Genomic DNA, 27,636 nt, shown 5'->3' on the forward strand with positions numbered 1-27,636 from the left:
ACTGGGATTCTGCAGATTTTTCCTGTACATTTTCTTTGAATTAATGAAATGAATCAACATTTGCTGTGACATACGGTTAATCCATCCAAACTTACATAGAAACATTGGCAAAAAGAGATAAGACAATGATCCCAATTAACTACAAATATTGATTTTTTTGGGTAGCCTCTTGACATTGTTATGTAGTTTTCACCTGAAGAATCACAAAAACCTTGGCAAGCCAAATGTAGAAAGCATACACACCAACACCACAAAACTAAGATATAAAAGCCATTTATTCAAAAAAATGTGGTGGTGTCAAATCACATACACAAGCCAATATTGAGCTACAAACACAGACCAAACAGTTATATAAACAGAAATTGGAGTGTTCATATACCATAGTACCTGAAAAAGACCGTTAATAAAAAGGAGTCCATAAGTATTTAATTTCACTTTTTCTACATGGCTCCTTGCTGAACGTCTCTGCCTAAGTTAGTGTACAATGAGCCAGAGGTAGAGTCCCAAGTAAAGCATCTAATGCCTCAGGGCTCCATTAAAATCCTTTATTCTTCTAAACAAAAGGAAAGCCTAGCCTATAGTTTTCTGTATGACACTGAAGTAAAGCCTCTTTGCTTGAACAGTATGGCATTCCAAGCGCATTTGGCATTAACCTAGATTGAGATTGTGCTTCCTCGAACAATGTCAGTTCTCCTCCCCTTCAGACTCCGACTCTAGAAGAGAAAAAAGTACAACAATTCATGTAGGTTGCACAAGGACAGTGATGCAAGTAATTCTGTAAAAATAAGAAGGTATCCTCCCAAAATTCCAATGAAAATTTTCATCACACCCAGTACTTCCTGGGAAAGGCTGTCAGATGAAACAGCAAGCCAGAAAGAGGCGCACGGCTCCAGAAGACTAAGATGATCTCTGCTGCCCTCCAAGGAGCAGCTCGTCATTTACAGATCTCTCACTAGAATTTTAACCAGATCGCTATGAATTACTCCAGTCCCCATCTGCAGAGCCAGGCAACTGCTTACCTGAGATTAAATCAATAAAGGATCAGCGTTATTTGGTTGCTCTCCTAATCTCTAGGAGTAGGCTGTACTGCCATCATCCAGGAAACACCCTTTATACTTATTTGCTCTGCAAATATCAATCATCATCATCATCCAGCCTATCTAGAAGGGCTTCTGTGGTGTTACCCTACAGCAGGTATGAAATTGTACAAACACAATTCTTATATGATTTATATAGCATAAGACAGAAGTTATTTAGAAGTAATTTAGAAATAGGAACACACATGGTATTTTTGTCACCTAAAGCTACTTTGCATCATGCTGTATTTCTGTCTGTGTTCATCCGACAGGAAAGGGTTTGCAGCCAACAAATATTACACGCTGGATCGGGTTTCTCAGAGTAAACATGGTCTGTGTGTTCTTACGGCAACATTTTGCCTCCATTTGTACTGGACTTTGTAATTAAGGACATCTGGCAGAGGGGGCATGTGGGAAAGGATAAAAATAAAGAACAGCTGAAAGGCAAACGAGGAGCAGATTTAAAGGGGAAAAAATGCTTAATCCAACCAAGATTGCTAGTCTGAAGTTTCAGTTGTGAAAGGAGCCACCATTTTTATACTGCTACCTGTACATGTGAACTGCTGCAAAGTTTTACCTGCTCCTTTGCATTACTATGTATTTGTTCCAAGTTTCTAAAACTAATTACATTAAATGGATGCAAATGAATGCTAATAATTATATCCTTAGCTATTACTCATGGACTGATCTTCTCAATTGATGTGGAATTCCTTTTCCATACCAAAAAAAGTAACTTATTTGTTCAGTACAGACCAATGCAGAACACAAAAATCCCAAACTTATGGACTAAAAAAAAACTACTTCTCTTCCCCATAACCATAATAAAGCAGCAGACATAGCCCACCCCTCTCAGCCTGACCATGCATGCTCAGGCACAGCAGCAGTGGCAGGCTCGTGTTATGCTCCTGCTTCTGGTGCAAACCTGAACAGCAGACAGGGCACCAAGACAGAAAACTCACTTGTAGGTACTTCATGCTGTCAGCAGTACAGCCTTCCTCCTTGCAGAAGCTTAAAGAACTGTCTATAGACAAAAGGTACCTGATGATTTAAGGACTTCATAAGAACACCACACACCTTAAAAAGCAGCAGCAAGTGCTGTTAGGCTCAGACACAGCTGGAAACAAACTGGAGCAGTCAGGCCTGCTGCTTTCTATTCTAAGTCTCTATACTTCATATGCCTGATTTAACTCAAATCTGGAAAAGTAAGTTTGAGTCACCTAGAGACAACCTTATTTCTTTAAATGTAATCCATACCTTCTTCAGCGTTTTGCAGCCACTCCACAAATTTCTTCATCTGGTCAAGAAAAACACTTTTGCCTTTAGCAACATGCGCTTCTTTATACCACTTGAGGATTGCTTCTTCACTCAGAACATCAGCTGAAATACAGATCAGTGTTTGTAAAAAAATCATTGGAATTTTTAGAGGTTAGAAGAATTTCAATGAAGGGAGGAAGGATTTTTTTTTAAAGGCAGCATAAAATAAGTTAACATGATTACAGTGGAACAAGCTTTGCATGAACTACATTAGGCTACAACTACAGAATATCTGATGCATATAAGGGATTTCAGATGCAACAAAAACAAGTAACGTATTAGGCTTAAAATAAAGTACCAAATATTGTTCTTCTCTAAAGGACAATTCTGTATTCTTCTGCTTTAAATACACCATGCAAGATGGTTGTATATTAAAAAAATCCAGTCTGCACATCTTTGAAGTTACCATAATAAGAAATGTCATGTGTTTTCTTGCTGTTGGACAACAGAACTGTGCATGACTCTAGAAATCCAAAGTGACAGACACCTCCTGATTGAACAGTTAAAAGACAGCCAGTAGGGATTTTCTGTAATCATTTTTCCCCTCAAGGTTTTACATTGTCTTTAGCTAGTGAGTTTTGAGGCCACTATCCAGACCACCCATTTTAAAGATAGGTGGCTCAGATGGACAGCACAGCTGACATTTCTCTGTCAAGCATAAAGAACAAAATAGCTGTCAGTGAGGGAATGCGAGGCTGACTGAGATTCAGAATAAAGAAATCCTAACAAACAGCAAGGACACTTATTGTGTCCAATAGATGCAAATCTAGGTCTAGCAACAGACCTCTAGCCCCAGGAACAAAGCTCCTGCAATCCAGCCAAGACAAATAACTCAGTAATTGATGCCTGCAGAGGCAAAATCTGAGAACCACGATGGCATTTTGGCAGTTATGTAATGCAAGAGGCAAGAACAAAAAAATCAAACTGTATTTGCTCTATAAAAAGACCAAAGACAGATTTCTACATCTCATTAAATCTTCCATTCTTTTAGTCTTAGAATAAGCTACCCTCCTTTGCTCTGCAAAATCAACACATTTACGTTGAGCTCTTCAGTGCTGCCTTGAGCTCCTTGCTGCCCTCCCACCCATCTGGCATTCCCTTACCACTGTGCCGACCCTGACCGCCACCTTCTGCTTCAGTCAAAAGGTTACAGCAGACGAGGAAGGGAAGGGAAAAAGGTAAGTTGAAAGAAGGGACACTAGAACCCCAAAGCATCTGACCAAATGAGATGAAGTAGACACATTTCACACATGCTGTTGAAAAATATATGGAAGCAACTAGGGATACATTTGAACTTCATCAAAACTATCCCAAGACATCCAACAGTTATTGAATATGAAAGTCTCCTGGAAAATCTGGAATTTATTGAGTATGTGTGACTGGAAGTTACCTTGTCTCTCAGACACTCTTGCAAATTAAAAACACTTCTGCAGTTTGCTGCAAAACTGTCAGTACGGTGAAGATGCAGACAGAACTGGACTGCACTGGCTCTGGGTGCTTTTCAGTACTTAGTGAACCCTGGAAGTGGCACACAAAGCCACATCTTCCTGAAATCACAACCCACCACAGTGGACTGTTCCTCCAATGCAACTGAAACACTGGAGTTAAGGAAGAGGTTTCAAACATGTTGCTTATGGTCACCACAAAGTACTAAAGTTCACACAAGTGCACACTGCAGAATTACTCAAGGTCTGACACTCATTATGATCTTTAGGGTTAGGCAAAGAAAACCAGGAGGGATTTCATAAATAAAATAGAAATGAGTGCAGCAACCCCCTCCCAAGGCTCTAGCTGGATCTTAGGCATTGTGGATATTTGAAAACAGGGAGTTGCTGTATAGAAGCAGCTGCAGAAGCTTGTTGCTGCATTGCAGTCCATATTACAATACTATACGAGGAAGCTCCTCCAGGTAGGCACATATCTTGGCCCAAGAGTAATAGGACTTAAGTTTACTTCTTCTGATTTGCAGACTAAGCTCAATGAGTTTGTTGCCAAAGTGGAAGAGGGAACTTCTCCCTCCCCAAACCTGGTAATAGCAGCATGCAATCTCACTATGTGCCTCAAAGATTAAAACATTCTCAAAATCAGGTGAAAGAAAAATTTGCCTGTATGTAACTCCATAGCAATAAGCTTCCTACACTAGCAGAGAAAACAAAATGTATTCAACTACAAAAAAGACAACTGCAACTCCTTGTGTTTCTGAGCAGTATTATTTATAATACATTCATGCCTCTAGTGCTTGTAAGAGATCATATTCTCCTGTCAGCACAGAGATGATCCATTAAACAATCATGCAGGACATGATCATATCATCATATCTCTAGGTTGCTTTGAAGCAACAGGAACACTGGGGGGGACAGGAGGAAGGAATGATTAATTTTGTATCTATATACTTATTTCTCATTAAAGTTGATTATAGATACATTTCAGTGGCTGAAGCTGAACGCTGGTTCGTGGGCGTGTGCACATCATTTTCACTGCAGTCCCAGGTGATGTCAGACCAAGAGAGATGGTTTTCCTGCAGGTGCAGCCAACTGCCACTCAAACCACCCACAGCCTGAGCCTCCAGGGACATCCCTCATGAAAGGGAAAAACTGCAGAGCAGAGAGACTGAAGAACCTAGTGTCTTTACTGCAGGGTTAACTGGAAAGCTACTTGAAGTTCAGATCTCAGCTTTGTACTAAATCACCCAGTTCAAATTTCTGCTTTCAACTCAAACTGCATAGCCATCGGCAGTAAAGGGAAAAGCACACCCTGTCAGCTGCCAACACAGGCAATCAATCTGCAAACTTAACTCTATTGCAGCCAGCTCAGTTGGGAAGACAGAGCCTTCAGGCAAAGATTCTTTAAATGCATGTCACCCATAGCACAGTTACAGTCTTTATGTTTTTGGGGTGTTTTTTGCTGGGAAAATTTTGCATCCAAATATGCCAAAATAAAGTACTTACATAATGAAGATTATTTAAACATAATTGTGTCCCATGAAAAAAACCAAAACCTGTGTATTGAGTGGAACTTGAAGATTCCGTTCTTGTAAGCGCAGAATTTACACACATTTGAGGAATAAAGTCTGCATTGTTTGGTCACAACATTTCAGTACTGCACAAAAGTAGCTATGAGGCCTAAATTGTGCTGCCCCACACCAGAGTATTACTTAACACACAGCTGAGATAGATTTTTTTCAGTATTTTGTAAATATTGTCTTGAATTCTAATGCAAAAAGTACACAGAGCTTTGTGCCTGCTGAGGGTGTTTGCTGTTCAAAGGATGAAATTCTTGATCCTCGTGAAAGGAACGGTTATTAATTTTAATAGCATCAAGATTTCACATTTGAAATTTCCAGGTTGGAGACAAACTAAAAATGAAATACAATGAATACAATATGTAGCATGTAATTGAGTAACAACAATGCTTATATTACCCACAGTTAAGGGACACACTGCAACATGGGATGGACTAATCAAAAAAATCAACATACATCTTACAGTGGAAGCACAACTAGCAAGGAGGCTGGCAAACACTAGGTGTCACTCAGGAGACCTTATTAATTCTTACTCTTCAACAGGCTTTTAGGTTACTGGTCAAAATGCAGCTGGCAGACCTACAATTGCACTGGCTTTAGAAAATAACCAGGGAAGTAACATCATAGCCAAAGACCAGTACAGAACTGAACAGCTTATTTTTTTCTGTACTGTACCAGGAATACAAAGATAATGATGTCAACAAGCTTTAAGTGACTCTTCCTTTTGCAAGTGAACTGCTTTTGCAGATTATACCTACAAACTGGTAAGAAGCTGCAATCACATAAGGGAAAAAAGGGCTTGAACTTCCATTGAGGGAAGATAGGATATTCCTCTTTGTTAGAGACAGAATTAGAAAACCCCAGACAACACTGGCTTTCAAGACTTTCTAGGTGCTAATGAGCCCCACCATTCCTGTTAATATATTTAGGTATTTCCAGGTAATTCTCAGGAAAGCAAAGAGCCATTCTATGATAGAAATATGGGAAGGATTTGAACACAAGCTGTTGAACATGCTGATGAGAGTAGTCATACAACTAAACTTGTGAAGGCATGAGTGGAATGGGTGCCTATCATCACTGATGACTATCTTCATGCTCAGGAAGCACTTCCTCATAATGAGCAATAGGCAATAAACTGTCTCAGTTCATGCTGATAGATAGCTGTATTTCCATCTGCTTGTCACTAGAAAAAGTCCACTGGGCACCCTGAAACCTCTCCAGAGCCTGTTACAGGTTACACCTGAAGCACAGTAGGAAAAGGAACACAGACATCTCCTGTTCCCTCACCACTGACATAGCCAATATTAGATTTTGGGGACTCTTTTCCTTAACTATTAGGAAATAGAGGGATACACTGTCATCAGCAACAGACCTACATTAAAGACTTGATGGTTTGTTTCTAGTGGGTAGGTATAAATTGAGAAAGAGAGGGTGAGATCTACCAGCACTGAAACAAAGCAGAGGCAGGTAGCGTGGCTCTGGCAAGCCAAAACCACGAGCCATTAAAACTTGGTAATGTCACATAGGAGAAAGAAGAATTGGAGGTCTAGTGCTTCCAGAATCTTCCCTGATTAAAGCTGTACCATGTCTTCACCTAATGGATACTATTTACTTTCAAAGCTGCCTTAGACAGAGATGATGTCTTCCTTACTGTGTCCAGCACTCAGAAGGGCCCTATGGCTAGTGACTACAGAGTAAAGTGAGCAGTTGCTAGTAGGCAGCAGTAAGTGCCAAGTGGGGCAGATCCAGCTTCAGCCCAAATGGGTCCAAGAAGGGCTGGCACCTGTGCAGCCACACAACTGCATCAGAGGGCAGAGGCACCAGTGCTCTGGCACACCTACACAAAGTGTTCCAGGTGGGAACAGCTCTGCTCTGGTGAGGCCTCACCTGGAATATGTGTCCAGTTCTGGGCTCCCCAGCTCAAGAGGGACAGGGAACTTCTAGAGAGAGTCCAGCACAGAGCCACCAGGATGACCAGGGACTAGAGCATCTTTCCTATGAGGAAAAGCTGTGGAACATGGGCCTGCTTAGCCTGGAGAAGACTGAGAGGAGAATCTCATCAACACTTGTAAATACCTAATCAGTGGATGTCAAGAGGATTGGGCTGCACTTTTTTCTGTGTATTCAGTGTCAGGACAATGGATATTCTGGAACACGAAAAGTTCCATTTAAACACAAGGAAAAACTTCTTTCCAGTGAGGGTGAGGGAGCCCTGGCACAGGCTGCCCAGGGATGGTGTGGAGTCTCCTTTTCTGGAGGTTTCCAAAACCTGCCTGGACATGTTCCTGTGTGACCCGATCTAGGTGGCCCTGCTCTAGTAGGGGTATTGGACTGGGTGATCACTAGATGTCCCTTCCAACCCTACCATTCTGTGATTCTGTGAACACAGACATGGCAAGTACTAAACATGCTGACTCACTCACTGGCAGGCCATACAGTAGCTCCAAACACCCTCCTAGACATCATGCAAATCCTAAACAATATTGTGGCACCTGTAGTGCTGAGGCTAAAGTCTTCTCAGTCTTCCTAACAAGCCTGCCCAAGAACATCCACTGAGCCAGAGCAAGGGCACATGGGGTGAGCGGAGTAGATAGGAACCAAGTTCTTGGAGCATGTGAAGTTTAATGTACAATTAAGTGATTTATTTTATTTTTAAAAAATACTTGACATTACTTGGTAATGTCAGGGTTGCTCCTGCAGGCTAAGGCAGTAATGAATTTATAAAAATTTCAAAGGTAATCCTACACAAGATCATTTCTGGTGTAACCATCACCTATGGGCTAACTACACAGCAGCTACAGCACCCATTCACCGTGTCTGAAGTGAATTTTCTTTTCCAAAGAAAACTGAATAAAGTGCTTGCTGCATGTTGCCATTTCAAGTGTGCTCTTGGTCACTGTTTGCAAATTACAGAATCTGAGGGCAGAATGACAAGGTCTATTGCTTTTTCATATGTTATACTGAAACAAGGACAGAAATAAACCCACGATTCACTCCTGCCCTCTGAAGCCATGAAAATATCTTAACAGTCTAGCCTTGTTTGCCTTGAACATGTACCTGGACACAACAGAGTGAAAAAAGATCAATACTGAGTTTCTACTCCTGCTTATTTTTTTTCTTCAACTATTTATAGTGAGAATGTCAGAACAAACTGTTTGGCACAATCCATCACACGCAGTGCAAGACCATTAGTCTCTATGACAACCTGATCAGAATAAACTTGAGAAGTCAGCTTCACAACAAAAACTAAATCTCTCAAACTACAGCACCTGCAAGAAATTGGCAAGGAAAGGAAAAGAGAATTAGGAAAGCTCTTTCTGGCAGGGAGGGAGTAACAAACACAACACCTCCCTGAAAAATCTTCCTACTGAGAGGACTTGCCAGGCATTTATAGAAATGTCTTCCTATAATTGTTTTTATCCAAGGACTAAACTGCACTTGAACAGACTCTGGATAGTGCTTGGATCCTGCTCACGTTTCTTGACTACAGGATAAACGCAACTGAGAGAGAAGAGCTTGTTTGGACTTTTCCTGCTACCACATGCTCCTTTGAACTATCAAAGCATAAGGTATTTTGGAGTTGAATGCCAACACAACTTTCTCATATACAAAACCTGAAGAATGTATGTTTCTTATTACATTGTACGTGAGTGGTTGACAGAGAATCCACCCACACACAGTATACAACAGTGAATATAGACTTTTTACCTTTATAAAAGAGTACTACTATCTTCTGAAAGGCTTTCATGAAGTGGATGTTGTCATAACAGTACTCCTGCACCTTCTGGAGAAGAATCAGTTCTGACTGGCCTTGAGTGCTGAAGACAGCAAGCAGGGGGGCATATTGCTGAATGGAAGAGAGGTTGAACACCAAAATCCATGTCAGTATATTAAAAAACAAAAAAAAAAAGAATCTATGCAGCATGAATTTCATCCCAGAAAATCTGTTTCACCAAAACCTTAGATTTAGTTATCAGTTGCATTTTCTTGAACACGGACAATGCATATACAAAAATATTTACCAACTTTTCTAAGATGTGCTGCATGCTGTGAGCTAAAACTCTGTATCACTTATAGATACTTAATTTTGCAAAATCAGTTAATGAAGTTCACATCTTGCTGTTTGCACATTTCACAAGGTAGCACACTGCTGATTTAGGAGTGATGCTCTACTGATGTTCATAATACAAGACATCCAATGATTAAGTGCATGAAAATACAACCCTCTAGTTTCACAGGGGTTTCAGAAGCCCCAGGAAATTTAATTAAATTATTCCAGCTTAACTGTGATCAAGTGTCAATTTTTTCTCATTATCACCATCAGAGCATTAACGACAACTTTTGCTTTGGTAAACATAGATGTTGGCAAAGCACAGTATTAGCTGCTAATGTTATTCTGACAATACAGGAGCACTACATTTTGTTGTCTTCTCCCAGAGTTTACAACAAAAGATAAAGCAAAAACTTTTTTGGTTTGCATTTTTTCCCACTTAGGTCTTAAAGTATAAACTACGTTAAGAGACCACATCCTGTTCATTCTTTCCATGAAAACTAGTGTTTATACCCATGTCTCTCCGATTTCTTTTCCTCTTAGCCTGTGACAAGTCCAGCTAAGACTGCAGTCTTAAATTTAAGGTAATATTGAGAGCGTTTTTCCAAGTTGATGAGAAGAAAAATTACCCTTGATCTTCAGAGCCTGCAGACAAAATACACATTGAGGTAACTATTTCAATTGTTTTTGCACTGATCAGTTCAGCCTTCCTTCATCATTTTCAGTAAGGCTTTTGGTTTGGCATTTTTCAGCGGGATTGGCAACAGTCTGATATGACAGAGTTCTGGTCTGTGCAACCTGGGCTGCTGACAGACACAGTGAGGTAACAAACCACCCACCACCTGCAGCACTGATGAGCATGTTCAGAAGTACATACACTTCAGGACGTCTCTGTAAGAGGCTAAGCCCTGAAGGTTTTACTCAACATGATCCATAGAATAAAACTATCAAAATGCATGAAATTCAACTGAAAATTGAAAGGTTGGTCCAGAATGTCGTTTGCAAAATAATTATTGGCTATTAATTTAAAGAGAGCAAGAAATGACACAGCAACTGTAACAAGAGGAGCTAGGCAGGCAGGCAATGTTACTACTTTGGAAGAAACTGTCTTAAGAAGTAACAATGAGAAATGATTAAATGTAGCTAACACCAGAGGCTGAATTTTTCAATCTCTTGCAGATATAGCCTTATCTTTAGAAAAAAAAAAAATCTACTGTTTTGGTAAAAGCACTGCAAAAGTTGTACAGTCGTGCTGTTTTCACACAGCAGATGTAGCTAGAAAGATGCCTGATCAAGACAAGGACAAGATACTTTACCTAATTCAGTGTTGCTACACATAGTTGATGGCTTGGTCAGTGAGATGCATGGGACTAAGCATCCAGTCAACAATATTTGTACAAAGCCAGCTATATTTCTCTTTTCCTAATGTTCAAATATTCAAAAAAGTGTTTGTTAATTTGCCCTGCAGTACTAGACAGTAAATCTCAATAAACACTCTGTTACAAATCAAAGAGATGTGATCAATTTTTACATCAAAAGAAAAACAACATTTCTCCTCCTTCTGGAAACTACCTTGTCTTTCTGCTACTATTTGGGTCACCTGAGAAGACTTCAAGGCATTTGATTTTACCATCAAATACTACACAAGATACCAAACAGGTACATTTCTAGGATGACTGATTGGGAAACCAAATTCAGATGAAAGGACAGCAATAGTAGACGCTAAACCAACGTGGGATCTCCCTAGTATGGAGAGGCATCCAATACGAGAACAAAGGAATTCAGATCAAGCTTAAGATCCATTTTACCATAAAGAATAAAGTACAGATTGCTTCTGTCCTAAGGGAAATCTTTGCACCCCTGGCTATGAGGAAGTATTCTCCTGTCCATGGATTAACGGCTTAAAAGGACTAGTTCTGATGAAAAGCCCTTCTGCCTTTGTTGTCGGTTCAAGTGTCTTGCACCACACAATTCTTTTAGACTTAGATGAGGAATATCAACCATGGCAATGCCTCTGCATTGTTCGCAGGTTTGGTAGTTTTTTTCCCACCTCAAGGTCAAGAGTTTTTTGTGCCAACATGCAACTGTGATACTATAATCCATCATCACTTAGCAAATGAAAGCCCATCTTTCTATGCATTCAGCTTTCTGATCCAAAAGGACAGTACCTGGATCAGAGTAACCACACTGTACAGTGTTCCTGGCTTATTAATTGATGTGTCACTGAGTATCCAGCTCTCACAGTCAACATCAGCAACAACTGCTTCCCAGATTCTGAACTCAGCAGTCCTACCTAGATTTAACCAGCTCTGTGCAAAGCCTGCACAGGTGCCACCTCATCATGCACCCAAAACTGCTTTGCTTCCAGCAAAGACATTGCAAAGGCAGTTCCTACAGGTTACTGGTCAGGTCTGAGCAGAGCCGAGTCCCTGTATTTGCATGGTATTGTTTTCAATGCAAGGAGCTCCTCACGATCCAGCAGTGCTGGCAAGCACAATGCAGAGGCACTTAGACTGTGACCACCGATAATCTGAACTACCTCCATTTTCTATTCATTTAACAAAAAAAGGGACTATACACAATACTTGATGTGCTCAGCATCAGCCCTCAAAACTCTAAATTTCCTGGATTTAAACAGATAAAAACTTGACAGCTGTAGAATGCATTCTGTTAATTCACAGCAGCCTTTCCCCTCTTCACCCATGTACACACCTTTAGATGTTTGAGGGCTTGCTCTGCAACCAGCTCTTCTTTCTTGTTCCATTCCACAGCATTCATGACACAGGTCCACAGGAGACCGATCACTGCCGGCTCTGGCAGCTCATTTCTTTTCATTTCCTCTTTTACATAAAGCACTACCTGGAGCAGGAAATAAACTGCTGTCTTAAACAAGATTTCCAATCAATCAAAAATGCTACTGACTTACCAAATACTTGTAGTCATTTTCAAATAACATCACAGTATAGAAGTAATAAGAAACAAAATTAGAACAAGAATAATGAAAAGGAAGCATTTAACACATTTTTACTTAACGACATTACTATTACTTGACTGTTTTTGTCCCTCTCCTCCAACCTAACAGTTAATGCAGTTAAATGAAATACATTCCAACCAAGTATAACTGAACAAAAAACCCCAAACCCCATAATCAGCTGCACTTGCAAATCCAGAGGATGTTTTGTTGCTTTAGTCTTAAGCAAAGTAAACTGGTATTCTGAACAAGATAATTTAAAGAAAAACAAGGGAAATTTCTGTTCCTCTTTACCTACTGTTGAATTAAGTCTTTGACTATTATTGCATGAACAGAAGTTGCAGAAAACCACTCTTTACCTCTTTAATTGGGCATTCCTGAGAGAGACGTTCTTGCAGCTCTTTTTGAAGTTCTTTACGAGTCCCTAGTGATTGCTGAACTCTAAGGAAATCTGAGAGCTCTTTTAGACCTGCTTCAGTGAAATACTTGGCAAAATGGTCCACATTCTGCCGGTTGGCTGGAAACAGTTCCTAAAAAGACAAGAATGCTCTCTGTTAAATAAATGATCAACTATGACTCTTGATACAATGTAAGGAATGTTTTTAAGAATTAACTGTGTGGATCACCTGGTACTGCAATTAAAAAAAGAGTCAGTCCTTGTATTAACACTGGAAAAGTCAACATCTCATCCATAAAGTTGTGTTTCATTACAGTGGAAGGAAAAATGGTGGTCAGTTAGTTATACAAAAAGAAGGTAACACCCTCTCCACATGAAGTGTGTGTACCTAAAATAGTTACGGGCTTAAGGTGTTGCTCAGAACAGTCCTCAGATAACCTGTACCTTTTTCAGATTTCAAGAGTTTTGAAGGGAAAGTACAAAGGAACAGCTGGTAAAGCCATTACACACAAAGCACATTTACCATACCCTCTCAGTGCATCCAGACATTTACCTCTTCAGTTCTTTAAGCAGCCCAGGCATTCTGGCCTGATGTCACTGCTCTGCTGAGCAACCGTTACCACTAACGCATCATTCGACAAAAATCACACATCCACTACATACTGTTAACGTTAACTCCTGTAGCATTTCTAACTAAGTCCATCCACTCAGAAAGGCGAAAATTATTCCCAAAAATGTGATGCGGCAAATGCTCCATTTTAGCTGGGATTCAACAGCATTTGCTTACCATTCAGTTCTTGGTGTTTAACAATGATTTGTGAAATAGACAGCACTTTTTTTTTCCCCTTTTACAAAGAAACTAGAAACCCTTGCTCTGTTTACTTACTGGAAATGAGATTAAGAGAATTTCTTGAAGGGCAATATCATTTGATACTTTATAGTTGTTTAATACAGCAGCATGATAGTCAATAGCTGAAAGTTTAAGTCAGTCAAGTCTGACGTAGAAATAAGATGCAGTTTACTTCCTTCCCTCCCAATGAACGGTGTAATTAGCTCATTTCTCTGCTTTATGGCAAATTATTTATGACTTGGACCCTTAAAATCAAATACAAATTGAAGAAGCTGCTTCATTTTTGAAAGATTCTTGCTTAATCATAAATTACTGAGGTAGAAACAGGAAATACTGGTGAAATTCTCCAGGCAGGGCTACACAGGATGTAGTGCATTCAACAGGATTACTGAAGCAGCAATCTTTTTGAGGATTAAAAAGAAACACTATTGATCTTCAGAAAGGCACTGGAAGAAAAAAAACACATGACTGCTGCATATTCATATGTGCTCTAAATACCTCAGGCCATTGCTACAAACACAGGTTTTGAGTTCAAAGGCTGAAAGCCTTCCTGCATTGCTTCTACTAGGTCTGCTGTCATGATTGTGTGACTGTTTATGCTACCCAGATGGCTAGTGCTGCAGAAAATTAGCTTACTGTGCTTTCACTATGCTATTTAAACACTGTTGCTTTGGAAATATATTCTAATCATAACCCTTTATACTTTATTTTTTATTTACAAAAGTAAAACATATTTTAAAAAAGTCTTCATACAACATTGTTGTTAGTGTGTGTTTCGTTAGCAGTGGTTAGATAAATAACCCATTTAATTAATTCCCAAATCCCATACATACAGTCTTTCAGAAGGCATTTAACTACAGGAGAAATACAGACAGAAGGTAAAAACACGTGATATTTAATATTTCTGAACCTGTATCAGCGCTACAGCCCTAACAATATTGCTGTGATTCAAAATATTTAAAAAATGCTAAGAGACACTGAGGGGGAGTTAACATGCTTACAGCGACTGCCATCTGCATTTTATGTCCTTCTCTTTCCCAAGGAGAGATGAAGATTATTGAAAGAATATTTTACTCACTAGCAATCTCTTATCAAGGTTGGCTTTTCTTAAAGCAGAGGTAACAGAATTGGCATCTTTCTCTGCCATCCATGCTTTAAAAAGCTTTACAGCGAAAGAGGCTGCAATCCCTGTTTGAGAAAAAACACAGAACACACTTCAGCAATTTTCAACATGGATGAGAAATGGCTGTAAGAATTGCAAGGTTACAAAATGATTACAAGAATATGGAATGAAAATACATTTATTACAGGTAGAATTGAAATTTTCTTCATTTTCTTCTTCAATGCAGCATTAATTTTCTAAAGTATGCTATATTGATTGAAAATCTTTTCATTCTGTACGACCTATCTCCATTCTATTGTTCAAAGATCTTTTTTTTCCATTATTTTCCTATATTGATTGAAAATCTCTTCATTCTGTATGACCTATCTCCATTCTATTGTTCAAAGATTTTTTTTTCAATTATTTTCCTGCCTCAATTCACAGACCAAGTCCAATGTAAAATGAAAACTTACATATGAAATCTGTTATAGGAAATGAAGACACAAAATAAAAAAATGTAGGGATATGAACTGAAAAAAACATACCTTAAAAGGAATTTTTAGCAAGTCCTGGATTAAGGTTAAATAACTTTGAAACTTATAGGTAACTGATTGTACTCCATCCTCCTAGGAGGAATTTAGCAGCTTGTAGGACTAGGCATAAATACTATGTTAAGTGGAAAAATTGCTTCCTCAAGGCACAACCTAGTATTTTGTACATGAAATCAAACAAACTTTGCCTCCACTTGCTGTAGTTTTCCCAGAGGAGCAGGAAACTATTCCCACACCTTTTATTTCCCTCTGGCACATGTTACTAGAGCAGCACCATCATGAATCTCCTCTGGCTTCTTGGCTGTGAGTGGCAAGTGCAGGGAGCTGAAAGGAAGCTGAAAGGTCTCTGAAGTGGAGACCCAGCTCATCCTTGAGGATGGTCCCCTTTAGGCTAGTTCTGCTTCTCTGTACTACACTCATATCAACATTTGCAGTGCTATTGAGAGTCATGATAATGATAACTGTGTGCTCTGTAACAACCAGTTGTTAGAATTTTGTTTCACCTCCAAACAGTCCTGAAGCTCTGAGAGCTAGATGGGAACTACTAAGGGGAAGTAGCCTTGTCATTCTTAGACACTTTATAGATAGATATCCATTCGTTTTATTTCTAGAATTCATCGACTAAATGAGTCATCAAACAGGAACAGAAGAGATTATTCCCGAGGCTGTGTAAACTTCATTAACTTTCATTCAGGTCTTGATTGTTATGACAGTTTTGGCAACCTTATTTCAAAAGCTCAGTTGTAAGGCACAATCCTTAGAGAAATACTGCCTGGAATCATGGGTGCACAATGTCACGCCAAGAGAGGTCAACAAATACTACTTAAGGCTGGTTTTACATGTTGCACAGCAGGTTCCAAGTGAACCTACTAGAAACACACCAGCCTCCCGCAAAAGATGCTTCTTTTTCTATCCACACATGACAGTAAAACACTGAAAAAGGGCAACTCTAAAATGAATCAGGCATTTGTCTTGAATTTGACAGATTTCCCGTCCACATGGTCTACCCTTATGTATGAAGTGGTTTTGCCTGGGTCAGGTTTTTTGGTAGTGCAGGAGCTACAGGGGTGGCTTCTTTAAACAAAGAGTTGCTAGAAGCTTCCCCAGTAGCCCACAGGGTTAGGGCCAGTCAACATTAAAATGGACCCTGCACCTGACCCAGGCCTGGCCAATTAGTGATGGAGGTAATGCCTCTATGAATAACATATTTGAGAAGGGGAAGAAGTTGTTGTGCAGTTGCAAAACTGCAGCAGCAACAGGGAGTGAGAATGAGAAAACATCTTCGCGGACACCAAGGTCAGTGGAGAAGGAGAGAGCTTATGGCCTGAAAGACCTGTGGTGAGGACCATGGTGAAGCAGGTTGTCCCCCTGCAGTCCACGGGAGGCCACTGGGAAGCAGAGATCCACTCGCAACCTGTGGAGGACCCCACGCTGGAGCGGGTGGATGCCTGAAGGAGGCTGTGACTCTGTGGGAAGCCCCACACTGCAGCAGGCTCCTGGCAGGACCTAGGAGTCTGTGGGAAGAGAGAAGCTCATGCCAGAGCAGATTTGCTGTCAGGACTTGTGATCCTGTGAGGGACTCAGGCTGGAGCAGTCAGTACCTGAAGGACTGTTCTCCAGATGGGTGACCCACATTAGGGCAGGGTGTGAAGAGCTGCCCCCGTGGGAGGCCCCATGCTGGAGAAGTTTGTGAGGGACTGTCTCCCGTGGGGAGGGACCCCACAGTGTAGCAGTGGGAAGTGTGAGGAGGCCTCCCCCTGAGAAGAAGCATCAGCAAAGTCCATCTGTAATGAAACAACTGCAACCTCCATCCCCCATCCCCTGCACCACTGATGGGGAAGGAAGGAGAGTCCTGGGAAGAGGGGGGGGGTGGGGGGAGGCGTTTTTAAGATTTGGTTGTTTCTTATCTCCCTGTTCTTGTTCCCTTAATAAATCAAACCTTTTTTTCCCTAGATTGAGTCTGTTTTGCCTGCTGCACGATCTCTCTATCCTTACCTCAACTCACAAACTGTTCGTTATATTTCTCTCTCTCCTGTCCATAATTGTTTCCTCATGTGTTTAACCTCACCTGCCTGCAGTATTTTTTTTTGTAAATAAAAAAAGGTACCAATTTTATTTTCATATGATCTACCTATTTTAAGCCTTGTTCTTTTTCCTGTTTTTCAATTATTTTCTCATCTTTAATTCTTCTGTAAAAAGATCTATTCCAGAACACCGTTTGAACAATCTTTTGCTCAAATGCTGACACACGTACATTTTTAGTGTATATCAACCAAGAGCCAAAAGTATATGTAAGTTCCTGATAAATGTTCAGGGCTCCTAGAAATGTAAGTTCATAACACAAATGGAATTTGTTTTAGGATTTTGTACATAATAAATGTGTTCCTAAAAATATAACACTTTAAATACAACAAATTCAGCTTTAAAAATGTGAGTTTTCAGATGCCTCTTTCTATAACTAGGAACAGCCTCTGATTCTAAAACTTTGCAGCCAATCACCCTAAGATACAGATTAGTGCTTTTTTTGAATTTTCTCCTAGTTTAATTCTGATTCCAAAAGCTGTGAGTGATGAAAGAGAAAAGCTGCAGCTGTGGCTTTTCTCTCTGCATCACTTAGAAAACAAATTTAGCATGCTGCAAACGAGAACATGAAGATAGAATACTTTGTTTAAAAAAAACAGAATACATTTTAGCTAATATATAGCTCTTTAACAAAGCCAAAAACATTTCATAAGAACTGTTAAACACTGACAGTGCATTTGCAATTATTTCAAGTAGTCAGTAACTTACAGAGACAGACATTGTTGAGTAAGTACTTGGGAAATCAGGACTCCATGTTAAATGGCTATAAACAACTAAATAAAACCCCTCAAAAAAAAAAGTCATCTCAAAATGGCATTTTATCCTAAGACTGAAGCTACTCATCTTATAGCAAACACAAGTCCAGTAACTGATCACTACTGGTATGAAGGCAAAATAAGGGTTTGATTTGTTTTTTTTTTTTTTTCTTTTGAAACATCCAAACTGCCTGCATATTCTCTCTGCTCCACTCCACACTCACATGCACAAGATTTTGACAACACTTGAAACAATGCTACCAGACATATCTCAGGAATAGATGTTCTATTTCATGCTTTTATAGTAACATAAGAATATATATTTCCTAAATTTTGCACACACATATATAACTTCCAAAAAACCATAAATCCTTTGAGGTTTCTTTTGTCTTTTTGTTGCTTTTTTCCTGTGTTTTAACTGCCCTCTTCATATATTTCACAAAGCATGTTGACTGTTTTTGTCTTATATATGCTTCTACTTCTAAATACTGACTTCTACTGTACAGTTACAGTCTTCCAAAATACAAAATGTACTGCAATAAAATATATCTCCCATTCAACTTAATGAAAGAAAAAAGTTACTACAGAAAATTACCTTCTTTAACTATATTGTCAGTGAAGAGGCTTGTTAAAATTGTAGCAGGAAGAGTCCCATTGGCTAACAGAATGCCAGAAAGCATTGCCAGCTTTGTCTGTTCTGTCTCCGTAAAGGCTTTAAGAAACAGTAGAAGCTGCAGGTCAGACAAGAAAAAAAGGAAATATATATTTGAACCACGAGCAATGGTAGTAGATAGAACAAATATTAGCAGACAGTTTAATTTCTTAATTCTCAAGAAATTCAACTATAATTAATAACCACTGAAATGTGTTCCAAAGCATGGCAGTGTCATTTCACTAATTGCTTACAATTTCACTTTTCATAAGGGCGCAAGCATGCAGAATACGGCCTTATTTGAGGACAAAAGGCCTGTCTTCTCCAAATACATGTGTATTTGCATAAAAGTAAAAGCGCTTGTTGAAGGCTTGAGACCCACAGAAATGACAAGATTACAGACTTGCTGATTTCAACAGGCTAACAGGAGCCTGTTCTTCAGACCTTGGACTAAGATCCACAAAGTTGCAGTTCATTTTCTAGCTTAAAAAGAAAAAACATTGCTCCTGCAAACAATAAAAGGATAAAGTCTCCTCTTTTCCTTTTGGGGAAGGGAACACAGCACAAATACAACAGATTCTCTATTGGATAAAGAAAAATATTTATTTCAGGTTCAGACATTCTTGATAAAGCTGACAAAGGACAAAGAACAACAAAAGTTGCTTTAAGACCTCACCATTCCAACTACAAATTAGAAAAGTGAACAAATATCTTGAGAAAAATTATAAATGTCACCATCTTAAGAGCTAGAAGATCTGAACTACATATTTACCTCTTAAAAGTCTAAAAGTGGCAATTAAGTCGATTTTAAATATCTTAATTTCATATGTTAAAATGAATGACTTGAAAGTAGATTAATGAAGTGCATTATACCTCTTCTTTACATCAGGAAAAAAGCACAAAATGAGATTTTGTTAATAGCATTACTGTTAACAACATTTTCTGAACATGTTGTTAGCAATCATAAAATGTATGATGGGAAAAAGGGTGCTAGACAGCAAAGGACAACTTCACTGCAAAAAGCTGCGGACTCCATCAGAAGCTGACTTACAAATTTACTGTCACCACAAAAAGAAAAAGAAATAAAAGGGAAAAAAAGAAAGAAGAAAGTCTGCAGACATTCATTTCTGGTTTAAAAAGGAATTCTCATTTCCTTCTTCATCTACCAGCACTTCATTCAGGCACCTTCTGCTGTCGTAACACTGTTTTTTCTTCTTCAAATGAGCAATACATGAATAGATGTAATCAGTGCAGAACAGATTGTTCTGATGGAAAATTCCAAACCAGTTTCCAACTTGGGTATTTCTTAATCACCAAGTGCTACCCATACAAAGGGGCAGAACATCACACGTGTCCCTGTGCTTGTTTGTTTCCACGGACAGGGAAGCTACTCTTCAAGATATCGAACCGGCTCGACATTAATTGCAAAGCTTTCTGAATGTCGTGATAGCTTAAAAATACGGAAAGTAATGAAGTTATTAAAACTTACGCAGTGTTTTATGAATAGCTCTGCTATCAGTGAACAGAAAACACCCAATTCATACAGTAGTACTTACATAATAATATCAGCTTTAAATTACAGCTTACACAGGCCTGAATGATTCAACAACAGGCTTTTTTTTAAGCGGGCTTCAGTTAAATGATTGCAACATACAGTTTTAATCTAAGAGAAAACATTTAGAGCTGTAAAATATCAAGGTGCAGTTTTATTTTGACAAATCACTCACAACCAAAAAATGTATAAAAATTTGGGATGCAGATGAGTGCAATTATTATTTCTAAATATGTGGATGAGAAACAAGCTGTGTGCTGTATATCCAAATGCAGTAATTAACCGGTATATATAATGGTGCAGGTAAAAGAACTCCAGGCCTACATTTAAAGGGAAGACTGGAAACATTTTTACAGAATTTCAATATAAACCTAGTGTCAAATGGAGGCCTGGACATTTAAAGGTTTTCGTTATACAAGCTTTACCAACAATACTGTATCAAAATGTATCTGCACAAGATAAAAAATACAAATTAGACCTGTTGTGCTTTACTGTAGGACTGAGACTGTTAGCAAAGAGGAAATAGCTTTGATTTCTGTGTAGTCTACTTTTCTTCCTTCAGCTCCTGAGGATTTTGATTAGAAAGCAGTCACTCTGACTACTTTAACATGAGAGACCAGGTTTTGACCTACTTCTAAGCATAAATCTTCTGAAATCTATGAACGTCACAGGATCATTGTCTTGCCTTTCCTTTGAAAAATGCTGCTTGCAAGTCTCTTAGGATGAATCTGGATGTTGGTGTTCTTTAACTGTACCCCACTGCACTGTGTTCTAAGCAGGAACCTCATCTTCTACACAGCTCTCACTACTTAAAGTAGTTACTAGCTACTTCAGGTGCTACTAGTATAATTTTTTATTAGCAATATTTTTGAAAAGCAGTTCAAATGAACTTAGACATGTCATCTTCTGCTGTTCAAGAATATTATTCTATACTTTCAAGAAACTGTGAAATGTGTTCTAACTTAGCTGGAGACTGGGTGTTAAGAAGAATCAAAATCTTTACTAAATCAAATCTAAAATCATCAAAAAGAACAAAACATTCAGTTGGAAGCTGTTGTTTCAGATTTTTATTGTTGATTGCTTTAAGAGTTCTTCTTTTAGCATCATGACTACAAACCTCAGCGGGGAAGTTACAGAACATCCAAATCATTTCAGAATAGTACTAAACCACCCACAGAAAGTTCTCCAGGCTGATGCTTCCCTGCTGTTAGCCAAGCACTGGCACTACTGCTTTTGTTACAGATACAGACCGATTTCAGGCATAAAATGCACCATTCTGGCTCAAAATTTTGCATTTCTATCACAGTTATAAGAACTCCCAGCTATTTAAGTGGGAGTTCAGAATGCCTAATAAGTACACAACCAGACCTAACGTGCTGTTCCAGGCTATTTTCGGCTTTAGAGAAAAAGTCTTTTAAGCACAGACTCTGAGTGAAAAGACATGCACAGAACATTAAAAAGGCATACAGGAAGAACAAAAGCTTCTGCTCTCCTCTTGCAATCTGGAAGCATAAATAGTAAAAATTAAGCAATTTTATCCACACAGGGAGTGTGAGATCTCTTTATATTTTCATTATCTGAAGTGGTTTGTTGCTTTAGCATCTGACAGTTTGTCATATCTGTAGACAGCACTGAATTGTCAGCAATGAAGAAGGCAGCTAACGTAACATCTATCTGCTGACTCATTCTTGCCTTAAATTTCGATGATTTAAAGCATCTCATTTTACTTCCCACTTGATCTCAGAATGTTAGGCTCCTCTTATGTCACAATTCCCAGCTTGAGTTAGCCTTCTTTCATTAGGAAAACAGGAACACAAACAAAAGACCTCGCAACATCTCCCAGTACTTCTGATGTCCTCATATGACTCCGTAATATTTACTACTAGTAGGACAAAAAAATACGCTTATCTGTACCTTATGCCAATTTTGATAATAAAAAAACCCCAACTATTTAGAATGTTACTTAAACCTGCAAAACACACACATGCAGACAGCTAATATTGCATTCTTCATCCACTGACCTGAATGGAAATACATATGCAAGGAAGATAAACACACTTTTGAAACGGCTCATTTTCCTGAGCTTACTGCAAACTGTTGACATGGGTCTTAAGCTGTCTATATCAAAAACTAGCAGGTGAGCAATGCACTTAAACGTCTTTGTCTTCTGTTGAAATTGTTTGTACAAAATAATTTACATGTAAAATTCAGACGTATGGTTTGCTTATGTCACTAGAAGAAAGAGTAAGTGGCAATTTTGGGGGGAAGGGAGTTAAGAAAAAGTATTTGAAAGCTAGAAGCACATAAAAAAGAGAAAAGGTACTGGGAAATAATGTCCTAATGACGAAATTATGAACTAAAAGACATAAAGCAGACGTTTGTGAAAAATAATACCATTTAAGACAATCTGTCTTGAAAGAGAATTAGAGAATCATATAATCATTTAGGCCTGAAAAGACCTTTAAGATCATGAAGTCCAAGTGTAACTGATGTCCCACTGAAACCATCTGCTTCTTTAAGAGTGAAACTGCCAGTATTGCCTTAGGTTTTTAGCATGACTTTTTCTGTGAGAAAAGCTAATTTTCCTCCAAGTGCTCCAGCTGCCTAATGACTCTGCCAAAAAAACCCACTTCCATTGCTGGGACAGTGACCCATGAAATAACATCTAGGAGTCACTGTCTTGCTTTTATAACTACTGATTAACTGCAGTAGTCTTTGAACTACCAGTTCCTGCAGATACACCTTCTAGACATACTAATGTATCTATATTCTGATGCTCTGTGAGCAGCTACTCTTATACAAGTTACACAGAATCACAGATCATTACGGTCTGAAAAGACCTTTAAGATCTTTGACTACAACCACTAACCTCACACTGCCAGGCCCATCAACTAAACTGTATCCTTCAGCACTTAATCCATACATATTTTAAGTATCTCTAGGGATGATGACTCCACCACCTCCCTGAGCAGCCCATTCCAATGTGAGATTGCAAAAAAAGTTCTTTCTAACGTCCAATCTAAACCTCATCTGGCGCAACTTGAACCCACTTCCTTGTGTCCTATCATTCACTACCAGAGACAAGAGACTGATCCCCACCTACCTACAACTTCCCTTCAGGTAGTTGTAGAGAGTGATTATATCTCCTCTCAGTCTCCTCTTCTCTAGACTAAACATCTCCAGGTCCCTCAGGCACATCTCATATGACTTTTCTCCAGACCCTTCACCAGCTTCATTGCTTGTCTCTGGACACTCTCCAGCAACTCAATGTCCATCTTGTAGTGAGGGGTCCAGAACCGAACACAGTACTTGAGGTGCGGCCTCACCAGCACCAAGTACAGGGGGACAATCACTTCCTTGGTCCTGCTGGTCACACTATTTCTCATCAAGCTAGGATGCCATTGGCTTTCTTGGCCTTGATCTGGGCACACTGCTGGCTCACATTCAGATGGCTGTTGATTAACATCCCCAGATCCTTTTCTGCCAGGTAGGTTTCCAGCCACATATCACCAAGGCTGTAGCATTGCATGGGGTTGTTGTGGCCCAAGTGCAGGACCCTGTACTTGGCCTTGTTGAACCTCATACAATTGGCCTCAACCCATATCTCCAGCCTGTTCAGGTCCCTCTGTAGAGCCACTGGTGACTGGCCACCAATGGGATTTAACTCCATTCACCATCACTCTTCGGGCCTGGCCATCCAGAGAGTTTTTCACCCATTGCACAGTATGTCCATCCAAGCCATGGGCAACCAGTTTCTCCTGGAGGATGCTATGGGAGACTGTGTTGAAGGCCTTACTAAAGTCCAGGAAGACGACATCCACAGCTTTTCCCTCATCCACTATGCAGGTCACCTTTTCATAGAAGGAGATCACATTGGTCAAATGGGATCTGCCCTTCATAAGGCCACACTGGCTGGGCCTGAACCCTCAGTTATCATATATATGCCTCATGATGCCTCTCGGGATGATCTGTTAGATAACCTTCCCTGTCACAGACATCAGGCTGACAGACCTGTAGTTCCCAGGATCCTCCTTCTGACCCTTCTTGTAGATGGGTGTCCCATTAGCCATCCACAAGTCCTCTGGGACCTCCCCTTAGTGAGCCAGGACTGCTGGTAGATGATGGAGAGTGGCTCAGTAAGCACTTCCACCAGCTCCCTCACCACCCTCAGGTGGATCCCATCCAGCCTCATTGACTTGTGTGCGTCAAAGCAGAGCAGCAGGTCACATACCATTTACTCTTGGACTAAGGGGACTTCTTTCTGTCCCCTGTCCCTGTCTTGCAGCTCAGGAGGCTGGGTCCCCAGAGAAGAGCTGGTTTTAGTATTGAAGTCTGAGACATTAAGTACCTCACCCTCTTCTTTATTCTTGTTCACTAAAATTCCCCCTTCATCCATTAAAGGGCGAAGATTCCCTTTAGCCTTCCTTTTCTTGCTGTTATTTTTACAGAAACTTTTCTTATTATCTTTCACAGTGATGGCCAGTCTATGTTCTAGTTGAGCCTTGACTCTTCTAATTTTCTCCCTACATGACTTCACAACACCCTTGTAGTCCTCTTGGGCTGCCTGAGGTTTCTTCCAAAGATCATAAATTATCTTTTTCCTCCTGAGTTCTAGCAGAAGCTCCCTGCTCAGCCAGGATGGTCTCTGCTCCTCCAACTCATCTTCTTGCACATGGGAGCAGCTTGGTCTTGCACCTTTAAGATTTCCTTCTTGAAGAATGTTCAGCCCTCCTGGACTCCTGTCATGGTTTAGAAAGGAGTCACTTTTGCTTGGTAACTGGCGGAGGGGACTGCAGCACAGACCTGGTAAAGAGTTCTCAGACTTTCCCCCAGCTCTGGGGTTCAGACCCATCTCTGGCCCAGCTGGGCCAATCTGGCGCCTCTGCCAGCGGTACGTAAGGACAGGAATTTGAAGTGCTTGGGAGAAGGTGTAGGTGAGGTACAAGATGGAGGCGATCATGCGATTCCCACAGTCAGAGAAGGAGAAAGGAAGGAGAAGTGACAGACCGGAGAACCCTCTGCAATCCATGGCAAAAACTCAGGCTGTGCCCTTGCAACCTATGGAGGGCAATGGTAGGACTGAGAGCCACCAGCAGCTTTGGGTGAGTGCACCTGGACGGGTGAGAGACTCTGTGAGGAGGGGGCCATGGCGCAAGCTGTGCTGGAGAGTCTGCGCGCTGCAGAGCAGCCCCACATGAGAGGCAGAGAGGAGCTGCAGCTTTTGGAATGAACACACGTTGAAGTGGCCCATGCAGGGCTGCCGTGTGTGAGGTATCCCATGGACTTGCAGGGAGGACTGGCGAGGAGAGACAAATGGCAGAAGCCATTGGGAACAGACTGACTGAAACCCCCATTCCCTGCCTCTACTGAGCCTTTCAGCAGGTGAGGAGAAAAAGACACCGGGATCAGGGCTCTGAGCCCAGGAAGAGGGGATGGGTGGTGAGAAGGTGGTCTTAAAGGGCTGGTTGTGCTCTTCACCATTGTACCACTCTGTGATATTTCGTGCTTGTTATGTTTTGGGGTTTATGGTTATGTTTTAGTTGGTGGTGGGTTAAATTATTTTCTGTTTTCTTCCCCAAGCTGACTAGCCTGGTCCCTTTTGTCTATTGGCTATAAGCAGCAATTAAGCTCTCCCTGCCCTTTGGCAATTCTAAAGTCTGTGGTACTTGAGTCTAATCATGGTCTTTTGTCCCTAGATGGGCCTAAGCCATAACAACTCCTTTGCCCTTCAGGACTGTCTCCAAAGGGACATTGGCTACCAACTTCCTAAACAATTCCAAGTCTGCCTTCTGGAAATCTAAGGTGGCAGTTCCGGTGATCCCCCTCCTTGTTTATCTGAGGATTGAGAACTTCATCATTTTGTGATCACTATACCCTAGGCAACCTCTAACCATCACATCCCCCACCAGACCTTCTTTGTTTGCGAACACCAGGTCCAGCAAAGTGCCTTGCCTCGTTGGCTCTCTCACCAGCTGCGTGAGGAGGTTATCTTCCACACACTCCAGGAACCTCTCAGACTATTTCCTCTCTTCTGTGTTTTGTTCCCAGCAGACATTCAGTAGGTTGAAGTCCCCCAGGAGAACGAGGGCCAGTGATACCGAGAGTTTTCCCAGCTGCCTGAAGAACCTCTCGTCTACCTTCTCATCCTGGCTGGGTGGTCTATAACAGACTCCTACCATGACATACCCTTATTGTCCTTACTCCTGATTCTTACTCATAGACACTGAACCCTATCCTCACCATCACTGACCTCAAAACAGTCAAGACATCCCCTAAGATAGAACTACCCCTCTGCCTTTCCTGCCCTGCCCGTCCCTTCTGAAGTTTCTCTACCCATCTAGTGCTGCACTCCAGTTGTGTGACTCATTCCACCACGTTTCTACAAGAGCAACAATGTCATACTTCCCTTGGTGCACAATGGCTTTCAGCTCTTCCTATTTGTTGCCTATGCTGTGTGTGTTGCTGTAGATGCACTTCAGGTGGGTTATTGATCCAGATATCTTTTTGAGAGAGGAAGTCCTAACTTCCTCATGATCATTTTCAGATGTGTCCATATACTCTAGTATAAAAACCCTTGTTTCCCTGCTGCCACAAAGAACTCCACCTCCCGCCTCCAACAAGGCAGCAGACCCAGGGATGTCGGGAGCAGACCATCCCTCAGACACCTGCATGCTGCCCCCTGGCTTACCTCCATCAAGCCTGGTATTACCCCTTTCACCCTTTGAATCTAGTTTAAAGGCCTCCCATAGCTGCTAAATGTGCAAAGTGAATTCTTTGAAACTTAAGAGTATTCAAAACAACACCAGTTACAGAAGAGAGGAGGCTGCTGAATGGACGTGGCATTTGCTTATTATGCCAAACACTCCCTGAAACTTGAATGCTATGAGTCAGCACTTCTTATGTCAATGATTATAGTAATCAACAGCAAGAACATTAGATTTGTGTGGGAACAGAGGTAAATTTAGGTCTTTAGAAGATGTATTGAGCAATCAGCATCAGTTAATTGGCAAGCTGGCCACAAGTGCAAAAATAATTTCCTCTATGAGCAAGAATATCTAAATTAGAGCTAAATTTATTCAGCCACAAGAGGTAGTGGTGAGGTATCATGATCCAGACTTACCCTCACTTGACCTTTGCATAAATCTTTCTAGTGTTTAAATAATATGGAAACTTACTTTAACAAACATGTTAAAGTAACATGTTTAGTCACAGGACAGGTTTTGCCACTACCAGCAGGCCTATTAACTTACAGTACAGTGCT

General features: G+C 40.4%; 1 protein-coding gene across 2 annotated transcripts in view; it reads right to left on the bottom strand.

Annotated features, from left to right (window-relative positions):
* Positions 1–257: 257 nt before the first annotated feature.
* The window catches only part of BZW2 (basic leucine zipper and W2 domains 2), a 59,039-nt gene continuing 31,660 nt past the window's right edge, over positions 258–27,636 (bottom strand). For both annotated transcript variants that reach the window (XM_061996962.1, XM_061996961.1), the window contains exons 6-12: positions 18,767–18,902; positions 14,760–14,869; positions 12,794–12,964; positions 12,176–12,322; positions 9,121–9,259; positions 2,331–2,453; positions 258–713 (exon numbers count right to left, since the gene is read on the bottom strand). In XM_061996962.1, coding sequence (XP_061852946.1) covers positions 685–713; positions 2,331–2,453; positions 9,121–9,259; positions 12,176–12,322; positions 12,794–12,964; positions 14,760–14,869; positions 18,767–18,902 — 855 coding nt within the window. In that variant the 3' untranslated portion in view covers positions 258–684. The remainder of the gene's footprint in view (positions 714–2,330; positions 2,454–9,120; positions 9,260–12,175; positions 12,323–12,793; positions 12,965–14,759; positions 14,870–18,766; positions 18,903–27,636) is intronic.

This window comes from Colius striatus, chromosome 5 (genome assembly GCF_028858725.1).
Source record: "Colius striatus isolate bColStr4 chromosome 5, bColStr4.1.hap1, whole genome shotgun sequence".
Lineage (NCBI taxonomy): Eukaryota > Metazoa > Chordata > Aves > Coliiformes > Coliidae > Colius > Colius striatus.